A 14165-nucleotide genomic window follows, 5' to 3' on the forward strand; every position below is an offset into this window, starting at 1 on the left:
TAAAACTTTCCTAGTGTCAACCGCTCATTGCTAGCCATTCGGAAAGACTCGCTTCCATGAGGGAATGTCATGCTCAGAATGTACTGAAGTAATAGTCAGAAGGCCTGCATTAGCCTTGGTTCTTCCACATGCGGTGTGAACTCTGGGCAAAATGTTTAACCATCCATTTCCCTATTTTTAAGAGAGGGTAATAATAGGAGCCATAAGATCGTCATGTGTCTTGAACATATGAATGTGTAAGATTTTTTTGAGCCCTGGTGGGTAGAGCTCAGTTGGTTGGGCGTCTTCCCATGCTCAGGAAGGTTGCTGGTTCAATTTCTGATCCAGGTACATGACCATGTTGCAGGCTAGATCCCCGGCAGGAGGCAGTGGATTGATGTATCATTCTCACATTGATGTTTCTCTCTCTCTCTCTCTCTCTCTGCCTTCATCTCTCTCTAAAGATCAATAAAGAATCTTTTCAAATGCTAGGTCCAGAAAGCAAGCCTGTGTGAATGAACGTAGTTGGATCCTGAAAGAGGGTGGTGGGGTGAATGGGGCTTGAGTTCATACATTAAAGTTAAGCTGACTTGCATATTTTTATACTTTCTCAAAGAATTTAGTAGGAGAATTTGAAGGACTTTTTCCCTTTTCAAAATAATGTTTACTTATCCTATCTGAAGACATTTCCTTTCCTGTGCTTCAGACTCAGCCTACAATATGCAACAGCCAACAGATGAACAGTACTCTGCATGTGTGTGTGTAACATGGTTAATCATTTCCTCAAAGGAAACAACAACAACAACAATAAACCCAGCCACCCCAAATCAAGAGGGTAGAAGAGAACTAACTGATTTATCTGTTGTCTTTCCTGTCAAGATGGCCCTCGCCTTTGCTTTGGTCAGCGGGAAGGACTTTATGTATGAGTCATACAAGTGTTTTGCCAGGGCCCGGAGATCAGCAGACTCTGGGTTCAGCTGGTCGATATCACTGGAGATCTCTGCCAACAGCTTCTCCTTCTCGGCTTGTGGCATCCGCCCAAACCTGATGGCTATAGAGGAAGAGAAATGACAGAATGAATCACTGAAATACTGCTGCTCTTCATGCACTGTTCTCCCACAGCCGTAGTGCCCACAGAGTAAAAGCCCCTTCTCCCCTCCAGCAATCTCAAGTCTTGGTTTCTATCTACAACTTTGCTCATGATTTTATTTCACAGCAAAGCACAGGCTATCAGTAAAAATTAAATTGTTCATTTCTTTAATTTGAAAAAGTAATGCACGACCTTGCTGGGAAGGTGAAAGAATCTAAGGGTTCAGCAAAGAAAGGAAAGTATACTTGCTGACAAATAATTGAGAGCCAGCTCCTACTCATCCCTTTAAGACCCAGTTCAAACGTCACTTTCTTGTGAGGCTTTCTCTGATTTCTTCAAGCAGAGCTTATTATTCCTTCCCCTGTACTCCAACAGCTCTTAATACATACTTCAATGATAGCAATTCCGCACGGTACTTTAATTATTTGTTTTACATATTGTTCCCACTCTGGAACAATACCCTGAAGGCCAGGGGCAATGTCTTTTTCTGCACATAAGTAAGGTGCTACAAGATCAAGATGTCTCACAAATGAAAGGAAGGAATTGTACAGAATTCAAAGTTGTACAGACACAGGTTTTGTTCACAGGGAGTCTGTACTATCTGTTTTGTCCCTGTTATAAATAAAAATGGATGGTGCTTTCGTTCTTGTTATTAGGCAAGAGAGTACTTTTATATTTAGTGGGGAGAAGCCATAATTATCCCCCTAACTCTCCAGAATTACCATTTAATGATGCTTGTCAAAAAGACAATTTCCTTAACATTTGGCTTCTTATGGGGTGAGAAGAGTGAAAAAAGAAGAAAACCGAAGAAAGAAAGGCAAAGAGGAACAGTTAAAAGAGGTTTATAAGTCTTAGGTTGGGGGAAAAATATCTCTTTCAACTCAAATATATTTTTCTTCCTCCTTACCAATACTATCTGTAAAATATTATTATTAATAAATTAATTTTTAAACCAGTTATCACACCTCGTTTCAGGTGCTTACACATGCTGTTTTATTTAAAGCTTTAAAATTCTTTTTTAAAATTGAGATTATAATTGACATATAACAATATAGTAGTTTCAGTTGTACAGCATAAAGATTCAGTGTTTGTATATACTGTGAAATGATCACCACAATAACCTAGTTAATATCAATCACCATGCATAGTTCCACACTTTTTCTTGTGATGAGAACCCTTTAAAATTTACTGTCTTAGCAACTTTCTAATATACAATACAGTATTACTAACTACAGTCACCATGCTGTATATTCCATCCCCAGATCTTATTTATTTTACAACTGGAAGTTTGTACTTTTTGGTACCCTTCACCCATTTCGCTGCCTTGCCACTCCCTGCCTCTGGTAACTACCTATCTCTTCTTTGTAGCTATGAGTTAGGGTGTTGTTGTGTGTGTTTTTTTTGTTCCACATATAAGTGAGATCATATGGTATTTGTCTTCCTCTGTCTGACTTATTTCACTTAGCATAATGCCCTCAAGGTCCATCCATATTGTCACAAATAGCAAGATTTCCTTCTTTTATATGGCTGAATAATGTTCCATTTTGTACACATATCATATTTTCTTTATCCCTTCATCCATATATGGACACTTGGGTTGTTTCCATAGTATTGGCTATTATAAATAACTAGAGGCCCGGTACACGAAATTCGTGCAGGGGGAGGGGGTCCCCTCAGCCCAGCCTGCACCTCCTCCAATCCGGGACCCCTCAGGGGATGTCTGACTGTCAGTTTAGGTCCAATCCAGGGATCAGACCTAAACCAGCAGTTGGACATCCCTCTCACAATCCGGGACGGCTGGCTCCTAACTGCTCACCTGCTTGCCTGCCTGATCGCCCCCCCCCCCCCGCCAGGCCTGGTTGCCCCTTACTGCTCCCCTCCCCACTGACCTGGTCACTCCCAACTGCCCCCCTCTGCCGGCCTGGTCGCCCCTAACTGCCCCCCCCACCCCCGCCCCGCCGGCCTGGTTGCTCCCAAGTGCTGCCCGTGCTGGCCTGGTCGCCCCACACAGCCTGCTGTTCAGTCATTTGGTCGTCCCTCACTAACCCACCTGCTGGCCTGGTCACCCCACGCAGCCTGCTGTTCGGTTGTCTGTCTGGTTGTTTCAGTCATGATGCCCCCAGGCTTTTTATGTATTAGGATGCTGCTGCAATGAACATGGGAGTGCAGATACCTTTTTGAATTCTTTTTTTTTTCCTAGATAAATACCTAGAAGTGGAATTGCTGGATCATATGAAAAACATTATTTTGACTAATGCTAGTTTGGGGCCACACTTGGGACTCTGTATTTTCTCGTACTAAGGACTGCACTCCCTGCATTTTCCTGTCATAAGGACATTTGGATATCATATCCAATATTACTCTGTGCATAGCTCTACTATTACACTTATCATATGGCTATCATAGAGATGTGTTTTTAGACAGTCTCCTTCCCTAGACTACAAGCTCCTTGAGGGCAGAGACTGTCATGCTAACTTATATCTCTAGCACTTATTGGTGCTCAGTCAATAGCTGTGAATACAGGAATGAATAAGTGGTGGTACCTTGCTCTATGTTATTATGCTAAAGGGAGCATTTCTACCGTAGACATAGAAGCACATGAACACATTTCCATCTGGGTACTTAGTGAATTTTATTTTGGATTTGCTAGAGAAGAGACTGCTTTGTACCCTTGAGCCTCAAATTCATAAGTTCATTTCAGTTGACCCTAACTAAGTTTTATAACCAACTAATACAACTATTGTGTTGTAGGGGCCTCCTTAGGGATCTCTGAGTTAGAAGGGAAGAGAATCTTACTTCTCAGTTTGGAGCCCTTTAAATTAAATTAGCCTGTATCCACTTGATAGTATACTCTCTGCACACGACCCCTTCAAATTGCCATATTTTCTGGTGAAAAATCTTGTCTCTCTACTCCCTTTCCCCTGTTCTCTTTCTTTTTAGTTCCACAGGGATGGGCAATGAACGGTTGCTCATTCTTATCTCAGTCTCCACAACCCTCTGGCCTGATCTTTAGGTCTCTCAGGATATAACCTCATCATTTATTGTATTCTCTTGAATAGCATTGATCAAAATAATTATCTGTAATGTTTTCTTTTCTCCCCTGCTATATAATCTCCACAAAGGCAGGAATGTTGCTCATTATTTTATCCTCAGCACTTAATATAATGTCTGGCACTTGTTAAGTCCTTATCTATCTATCATCTATCTATCTATCTATCTATCTATCTATCTATCTATCTATCTATCTAAAAGCTAAGTGTCCCTCTGACCATTCGATCATTTGACCAGTCGCTATGATGTGCACTGACCACCAGGGGGCAGATGCTCCGATGGGTAGGTTAGCTTGCTGCTGGGATCCAGCTGATCAGGACTGGGCAAGATGGGCCAGATAAGCCCTGGAGCCCTCCCGCAGTCCCTCCCCGGCCTGGATCGTGCACTGTTGGGGTCTTTCGGCCTGGCCTGTGCCCTCTCGCAATCCGGGACCCCTCAGGGGATGTTGGAGAGCTGGTTTCGGCCCAATCTCTGCAGGCCAGGCCGAGGGACCCCACTGGTGCACAAATCTGTGTACTAGCCTCTAGTATATTTTGAAATAAGATGGAATAAAACCCCCACAAAAATATGAGATTCCTTCAACATCCTTCTCTGTGGAATCAGTCCAATAATTTGCTTCCTTGTACTATTTATTCCTTGTTCATCAGTAGCTCTTGGTTAATAGTGGGAGGCAGAGCATATTAGAATCAATCACTTGTTAACTTCTAAAATTATGTATCTTCCATAGGAAATTTTAATATGCTATCCCTACACTCAATGAGAAGTGTATCAAAAACTTGGGATTTGGGCCCTAGCTGGTTTGGCTCAGTGGATAGAGTGTCGGCCTGTGGACTGAAGGGTCCTGGGTTCGATTCTGGTCAAAGGCACGTACCTCAGTTGCAGGCTCCTCCCAGGCCTGGGCCCTGGTCAGGGGCATGCAGGAGGCAACCAAATTGATGTGTTTCTCTCACATCTATATTTCTGTCTTTCCCTCTCTCTTCCACTCTCTCTAAAAACCAATGGAAAAATATCCTTGAGTGAGGATTAAAAAAAACAAAAACAAAAATAAAAATATCTTGGAATTTGGAACAGTTGAGAAAAAGCTTTCTAAATGATGGGCTCCTGTTGTTTGCATATGTATCAAACTACTACTATCTACACTAATAAAGAGAAATATGCAAATTGACTGTACCTCTATGATGCCCACCAGCCAATCAGGAGTGAGCATGCAAATTAACCCAACAAAGATGGTGGGTTAATTTGCATATGCAGGTGCAGAGTGAAGACTGAAGGCTGAAGACTGAAGAGGCTTGGCTTCTCCACTGCGGTTGGAGTGGAGAAGCCAAGCCTTGTTGCAGCCGGAGCAAAGGCTTAGGTCCAGGGTGCCAGAGGAAAACCGGTGCCAGCAGCCAGGGGAAGGAAGGCCTATTGTACGAACCTTCGTGCAATGGGCCTCTAGTACTACTATATTGGTTTATGTATATTCTACTAGAACATAAACTACATAAGTAGTAGGTTTTCTTATCTTTGCTTCTGGGTGCAACGAAATACACATAGTAGGTATATAATAAAAGCTTGATGACTTGAACTTCAATAAAAGCTTGATGAATTATACTCCAAAATATCAAGTTTGGAAACATAAAATGAGATAGTATGTGCACTGTTGGGAAGTTTGGGAAAGTGATCATGAAAGAAAGCACCCAGTAAGAATTATGGCATATTAAAAGCAGAAGAAATTTTGGTGTAAAACTTGGAGAAAAATCAGTTATGTAACAAAATAGAGGTTATATAGAATCACCAACAATCTTTTATTCTTTAACTTTAGTTATTTAACAGAGCACACAATACTGTCTTTTCATTCAATGAATAAGTATTGAATGTCTAAGCTCTGGTTACATTTTCACAGGTAATAAACTCTCTCTACATGTATATATAAATAAAAGTTTATACACCTAGGAAAGCACTATTTTCCCAATAGGTAATCCAAAAAGTTAATTTAAAATAAACAAACAGCCAAAGATAGTCACTTATTACATTTGCTAGTCCTGCTTTTCCATAATCTAACAAAATAGACTAAAATAACTTTAAAAAATCATTTTAGAGTTAGGAGATATTAAAGAGAAAGCCTTTGCTACAATCTAAATTAAATGTGAATTTTTGCACCTTGATGTTCATTGCAATGTTATTTACAATAGCCAAGATTTGGAAGCAGCCCAAGTACCCATTAGTAGATGGGTAGATAAAAAAAACACACCTGTGATACATTTACACAATAGATTACTACTTGGCTGCAAAATAAGAAGTCTTACCTTTGCAATAGCATGAAGAACCTGGAGAGTGTTATGCTCTCACATAGATGTTTCTCTCTCTCTCTCCCTCCCTCTCTAAGAATCAATAAAAATAATTTTAAAAAAATTAAGGAAAATGCTCCATGAGTCACAGAGTGAGAATTTTTGGCCTCTCTGGAAGGCAATGGAATTAGCATGGCCTTGAGGTAGTCAGGATGTCTACTTCCTAGCTTGAGGAAGTGAAAATCTATCTAAGTGACTTAACTCCTTTGGTCTTCAATTGCTTTATCTATAGAATGAGGGTCTTGGAAAAGAAGATCTCTAAAAATTCTTCCTTTTGCTCTAAATTTAGCTCTAAAATTCTACAAACATCAATGACATAGGACTGGGGAACATGCTATGGTCTCTTCTTTTTAAAGCTGTATTTGTTTAGTCTTTGAGGCCCTGAAAAAAAAGGGCACATTCTGTCTGTTCTATAGACCTAGCATATATCACAAAGAGCAATTTCCAGGATACTGGCATTCAGTGTCATTTTTTGGATAATTAATCACCTACAGAGAATTCATTATCTTACTTTAAAAAATTTTTTCAATATCGGAACTACTATACACACTGTAGGAAGAATAGGTTTGGTAGAGACTCGTTAACTTCTGGTGAAAGTAAATTAGCATACCTTTATGTAATACATTTTTACTGAACTGAATGGAGCTCACTACTAGCATATGACAGATTCAGCATTGTGTATTTAGCACTGATTAACTGAACACACAAACTCCAAGCACATGGAATATTTAGATATCCTGCTCTTTGAATCTTAGAGACAATGGATGTTTCTTAATGACAATTAATGACGTTTTAAAAACACCTACCTAATTGTAGGAGCAACAATGACAAATGCCACTTAATTACAAAGATAAATTAAAACAGATTTTCAAAGTAAATAAAAAAAGATTGAAGAATGAAATAAGTTTTATTAAAAATATTTTTGTCTTTCAATATCTAAGGGGTGAATTTGCAATGATATCAGGTTTTTTACAATTATTAGTAAGGTTATGTCTCATGGTCAGTTTCCCCACTTTTAACATGTTTATTTTGCAAAAGCCTTATCATGTAAGTAAGACTTACACAACATTATTGCTTTTCATATAGCTATTGCCAAGTAAGTTATGTTTTTCCACCTCTTTTTCTTGAGGAAAAAACACACACACAACCAAAAACAAACACCTTGTGCATTTTGAGGTTTTGCAGAATTTGGCAATCTAATAACTATAATTTTCTAGCTACTCTAAAGTAAAACAAGGAGCAGCCTGAACACCAGTATTGTTTTTATGTGGGGGTAACATTTTTCAAACTATTTGTAGAGAACATTTAAACATTTGCTTAGGTTTCTTTCCAAAGTAGAGATGAACAAAACACTACTGCTTTACCTTCTGATTCAATCTCTGATTCCCTAAGTCTTACTTGACATCATTGAATTAATTCATTGAATACTTGTTTGATGCAAGACACTGTACTTGGCAAACTGGATTGGGGGAGGGGGGTGGCAAGATGATTCTAAATATACACAGATTATTCTTTCCCTCATGTACCCCTTTTTAATAGCTCCTTCCTTTCCACTGAAGCAGATGTTTAAGGTTCTGATCCTAGTGCATCTCCCCTTTATGCTATTTTTCCTCCACCACTGAAGTTGTTGAAAGAGTGGTCTTTCCTCTCCATCTGCATTTGTCACTTGCTATTTATTTACTTCCCGACCCACTGCAATCTAGCTTTTGCTTCATTTAAATTGACCAAAACGTTGCTCTTAAAAGTCCCTAATTCTTTTTTCACAGTCAGATCTAGGGGCCTCTTCTAAGTTCTCCTTCTACTTGCTCTCTCCAGCAGCCTCCCAGCTTTTAATACCATTGATATTTTAAAAATTTCTCATGCTGGTTTCTGGTTTTCTGGTTCTCCTCTTTCTGCCTGCTATTTTCCAGACCTCCTCCCTTCATTTATATTCTGTTCTTCATAGTTTGATCTTCTCTCTAAATGTGCCAATGACTCCTGCCTTCTCTCTCTTTTTTTAAAAAAAATATTTTTTTATTGATTTCAGAGAAGGGAGAGGAAGAGAGAAAGAGATAGAAACATCAATGATAAGGAAGAAGTATTGATCGGCTGCCTCCTGCACACCCCACACTGGTGATCAAGCACACAACCTGGGCATGTATCCTGACTGGGAATCGAACTGTGACCCCTTGGTTCATGGGTCCACACTCAACCACTGAGCCACGCTGGCTGGGCTCCTGCCTTCTCTTTTCTGAGATTTGGATCCTTATTTTTCACTTCCTTCTAGATTCCTTTTTATGTGGATGTTGGATATCCCATAAGCACTTCAACTACAACCTAAAACTGAACTTTTCATTTTCTCTCTCCAAACTGTCTCCTCTTCCTGTTTTTCTTTCTTGGTTAGTTCATTCTGTCACCAAACTAGATAACTCGAATAATCTCAATAGCTTCTCTCCCTGCAGACACTTGTATTCATTGGTCATGGCTCTGATATTTCTCTCAATTCCATTTCTTCTTACCCATCCCAATGTCTTAGTTCATAATTTTGCATTGGTGTTCTGATGAACTTCTCTGATTTGCCCCCCCTTTCATTTATCCTTTTTACTGCTGTCTATAGTAGTTTGGTTTTTGGTGACATAGATATGATCACTCCCGTTGCTTTCATAAGGCACAATATGGTGTCAGAGAAAGTTATAAAATAAGAGAAGAGGAAGAATGGGAAACTAAAAGTCTTATGGAAGAGAAGCCAATTGAACTGGGCCTTGAATGCCAGATAGAATTTTGACAAGGAACCAAAGGACATAATACACAGAGGCCCACAAGCATTTTCCAGGAACAACAAAGAACACAGTTTGCCTGAAATGTAAGTGAAAAAGAGCAGCAGTAGGATACGGTGGTGGAGGCTATTTAGTGGGTAATTATGAAGGCCATGCAGGTTTGAGTAACATAGCTACCCTGTGCATTAGGAATTTTTACTCTGTTTTATTTCCCTAAAAGTTAACATTTGGGTAATTTACACCACCAAGAAGACTAAAGAAAAGAAAGAGTAACATGTTGAAGTTTAAATTCATTTGCCGTTGAGATTTTCTTTTTTTTTTTTTTTTTGCAATATACTCTAGAGCTTCTGTTTACAAGGAATGAGGGAACTATCTTAAAAATGCTGAGTGCCACAAATATCTGCAAAACCACTTTTCTGAATTTTTATGAAGCCACTGAGAAATTATTTTTAAGTTGTCAGCTTTTTGTTTTTAAATAAAAGAAAAACCCCTTTATTTACATAATAGGACATCCTAATCAGCAAAGCTAAGGTTTCACTAATTTTTATATATACAAAAAGCATAATTTTTAGTCAAGTCTCAATGGTATAGGGTAAAACCTAGATGAATGACTCAAGTAACATAAGTCAGTTCTTTTCTACATCAGATTATTTTTTAAATGCAGAGCCAACACTTATCATTTTATTATTTACTTCATACATGAAAAGCAGCTCTGAATATGAAATATTGACTAGTCAAAATTCTTAATGACTAAATTATCTCATTAAAAATAAAGAGGGAACATTTTAAAATATGATTAATGTCAAAGATTTTGACAGCAGAACTTGAAACAAACATTATACTTTGAAAACTTATAAAAATGTGTGAGTGCCCATTGATTGAAGGTACATTCATCTATGAGAGTATTTTTATCAAGATTCTGTAGATACCAGCTTCACTAACTCAAAATATAAAAGAAATAGTAGCTGATACAATAACCCCTTAGTAAGTTAATTCTGGACAGCCCAGGAAGTTGCCTCTTTATTTCTGCTTTACTTGCATTTGGAGCCTTCCTCTAAAGGTGTGTCTGGACAGGGTATTGAACTGATTATGCTTGAGACAATTCAGGAAAACTTTGGAGCAATCAGCCCATGGTCTAAAATTCATGGATTATTAAATGACCAAAATCATGGCATCATGTGTTTATTTTGGTAATTACAGGGAAAAAAAAATTTGTTCCCAAAGCACCTCAGCCTACCTAACAACTGGGTGCTTTTTCCATCCAGTGCTGAAAATGGGTATTTGAGAAACAACTAGATTTCCAGTTAGAAGAATACTGAAATCATACCCTTCTACAATCAAAATACAGGTTCTATCTTCAGGTGAAACCATATACTATTATCCAACCATGCCATTCCTACGTTCTTTAGTCTGACTGCTTTGAATTTGTACTCTGGGGCTACATCATTATGCAATCATCAAATGTATTGCCCTAAGTTACTGAGCAATTGGTTGGAACATACAGAAGACCTGATTCAGGCATATGAATTATATTTTTATGGTACCAAAGCATATAGATGAAAACTTTTAAACTCAGGCAATTGACAGGTACCAGTTGCCTAAATATTTAGGAAGACTGTGACATTGTTGATAAGATACAGAATAGCTCAATTGAAAGGTGAAAAATTCAGTGAGGCAGGTTGCTTGACTTACATAGTATCACAGAATTTTCAAAGTGGAAGGAACTTAGATTTCAGTGATTTTCGAACAACACTCCCCAGGGTTCTTAGGTCCTTGAAGGTTACTTCAGAAGCCTCCTTCAAAGCTGGGAGTGGGTAGCTAACGTGGAAGCTAAATGCATAGAACAGACTAAACAGAGACCAAAGAGCAAAAATAAAAGTAACACAGAATGGAGCAAATTTACTTTGAGGAATGTTCATCTCTTCTTTTACATTCTGAAAACAGCAAGGTGCTGATTTTGGTATAACAAAAGGAGCCTCTTTTGATAAGTTGGTGGATTATTACACTGAGGTTCATTCACATAAAACAATAACAAAAAGGAATTTTATATGAATGGAAACCTCATTACTATTGGCCTCATATTGGCCAAAGCAATGAATTTAAATAGTTACTAAGATTTCCTAGAAAACTTTGTATTTGAAAATGTTTCCTTCATCAGGAAAACAGGCAAAACTAATAAAAATCTAGTTGTTGAGTTTCCCTTCTTGTGTTAGATCAGTGGTTCTCAACCTTTCTAATGCCGCGACCCTTTAATACAGTTCCTCATGTTGTGGTGACCCCCAACCATAAAATTATTTTCGTTGCTACTTCATAACTAATTTTGCTACTGTTATGAATCGTAATGTAAATATCTGTGTTTTCTGATGGTCTCAGGCGACCCTGCTAGCGGTTCTCAACCTAACTCAACAGTTAGATCAAATGGTTGTTTTCTTCTCTGTGCAGCAAACACATTACCATAAAAACCTCTGGGAAGGGGTTTTCTAAGTCATGTTTACAATCCTGTAAGTGCTGAACTGCATAAGCCTTTGATGCCATGATATTTAATTCCTTTTTAATAGTCACATGATGTCCAAAGATAACCTTATTCAGTTCATGATAGTTTTCTTCGACTTTTCTGGGAAGAGAAAAATTATACCCTCAATAACACATAGGTTGGGCTTTAAATATTATTGGCCCTATAAACAATAAGAAATGGGAGATATATTTTACATGACTATGTACAAGTTATAGGGAGTATATTTTATATCAATGTGTAAAATGACAATTTTTTAAAGGTCAAAAAAGAAATACAATTAAAAGCAGAACTGGCATGTTTTCCTAGGCAGTTTTATAGATAATGATCTCAAATCAGAGATTTTTTTCCATAAAGATAAATTAAGTTTATTGCAACTTGATTGCATCACCTAAAATCCAACCCATGACTTGAAAACATGCCCTTATGTTTTATAAAGTCTGAAATATAAAAGGAAATTGATGGAATTAAAACAGCAAATTATTTGGCAATCAATGACTGCAGTTGTATATTGCTCTACAGCAGATGTGATTAACTGTTGAGGAAAGTTAGACCAAATTTTCTTCCTGTCTACTATAGCTAATAGATCTATTCAGAATACATTCTTTAAAAAAAATGTTTTTATTGATTTTAAAGAGGAAAGGAGAGGGAGATAGAAACATCAGTGATGGGAGAGAATCATTGATCGGCTGCCTCCTGCATGCCCCCACTGGGGATCGAGCCCACAACCCAGGCATGTGCCCTTACTAGGAATCAAACCGCGACTTCCTGGTTCATGGGTCAACGCTCAGCCACTGAGCGATACTGGCCAGGTATAACACAGTCTTGCCTTTAGAGCAAATAACCAATATTAATGATAAAAATATAATTTTGTAAACTATTTTTAAAGGGTAAAGTATCAACCAATTAATGAGTCCAATATATCTTGATGATTTCCACTGTGAAAACCAAACATCAGCATGATGGAGCAAAAATTTAATTTTCACAGATGCTTTGGAGTTCTTACAGATGAAGACTGACTTAAAGATTATCCTTTTACCAGATCAGTTTTGATATCAGATAAAGGCAAAAGAAAGAAAAAATAGGATATCCAACGAAATGAGACTTTGGATTTAATTTTGATCACTTTTGACATTTTTACATTTCTTGAGCTCATAATGAGTTTTTAAAAAACTAATACTTGAGAAATATAGTAACATTATTATGTCAAAATTTGTTTTGTGAGCTAGTTAACCAGTCAAAGCTAAATAGAAATCAAGAACTATTTCTTCAAACAGGCCTATCTTCCATGATTTTACTGAGTTAGTTCTAAAGTTCATGAAAACAAAGTCTTTTCAGGTCTTCTACATTCTTCCCCCTGGGTAGACACTCTAAATCATAAGCTTGGTTTTTTATATGAGTTTAAAAAGTAGAAAGTGTTATTCTCTTAGGTTTCTATGGACACTGAAGTTTTGTGGAACTTTAAAATATTTCTTTATCCACAAGTTTGTATGCTGCTCAAAGTCAAAGCTACTGCTATACCTACACTCGTCTTTGCATAGTGAAGAGGAAAAAAAAACACACATCTAAATTCTGAGAAGCTACCTAAAGTTCCATATTCAAAATTTTCTTACATTAAAATTAGAAACTACTGATACACAAAAGTAAAGTACAATTGTTTTTAATACTATTAAAACAACATAAAAAATCAGTTATCCTTACATTTGTTTTAAAATACTAGTAATTTCCATCACTGCCCCAGATTTTCAAGTCTTTTCTCTCATCATGGCAGATGCCCAACCAGAGAGGATTCCGTACTAACAACTTAAAAACTCACACCCAGTATGCAATATTCTGAAATCTGGCATTCTGTGGAAAAACTGTGCACAATTTCATCAACGGCCTTCATATCTACTGATCTGGCAGCCATCTGTACATATAAAATGACTGTTGGCCCTAACGCTGTAACAACAAAGACCGGCGTGGGTGGGCGGGGCTGCAAGCACAGTGAGGCCTCGTGGGTGGGCAGGGCCGCACAATTTCATGTGCTGGGCTTCTAGTAAGAGAATAATAAAGTATGTGGTGCTAAGTTCACTTACCATTATGAGACATCCCCACAGCAAGGCATTTCTGAAAGCGACAATACTGACATTTATTTCTACTTTTTTTGTGGATCCGACAGTTAAGATCACACCTATCATAAATAAGCTTCAATCTGATTGTTCTCCGGAAGAAACCCTGCAAAAAGATAATGGAAAAAAAAAAAAGAAGCAAATTCTAAGTATTTGTGATACATTGAAGCAACAACATATGGCTAAAGGAACACTGGCCTGGGTATTTCACACAGTTCTGGCCCTGGTGACTTTAGGCAACTGAATTTTCTTTCCTGTAAAATAAAGAACCAGAGGATTTCAGTGTCTTGTTTTAGCTCTTAGAAGATGACCACATCCAACTAATGTCATTCAATG

The 14165-nt window shown here is 37.9% G+C and overlaps 1 protein-coding gene across 2 annotated transcripts in view; it reads right to left on the minus strand.

Moving 5' to 3' along the window:
- PPARG (peroxisome proliferator activated receptor gamma) overlaps positions 1–14165 on the minus strand; it is a 134596-nt gene that overhangs the window by 24209 nt on the left and 96222 nt on the right. For both annotated transcript variants that reach the window (XM_054729725.1, XM_054729724.1), the window contains exons 5-6: positions 13797–13935; positions 831–1030 (exon numbers count right to left, since the gene is read on the minus strand). In XM_054729725.1, the coding sequence (XP_054585700.1) occupies positions 831–1030; positions 13797–13935 (339 nt within the window). The remainder of the gene's footprint in view (positions 1–830; positions 1031–13796; positions 13936–14165) is intronic.

The sequence above is a fragment of the Eptesicus fuscus genome, chromosome 18 (assembly GCF_027574615.1).
Source record: "Eptesicus fuscus isolate TK198812 chromosome 18, DD_ASM_mEF_20220401, whole genome shotgun sequence".
NCBI lineage: Eukaryota > Metazoa > Chordata > Mammalia > Chiroptera > Vespertilionidae > Eptesicus > Eptesicus fuscus.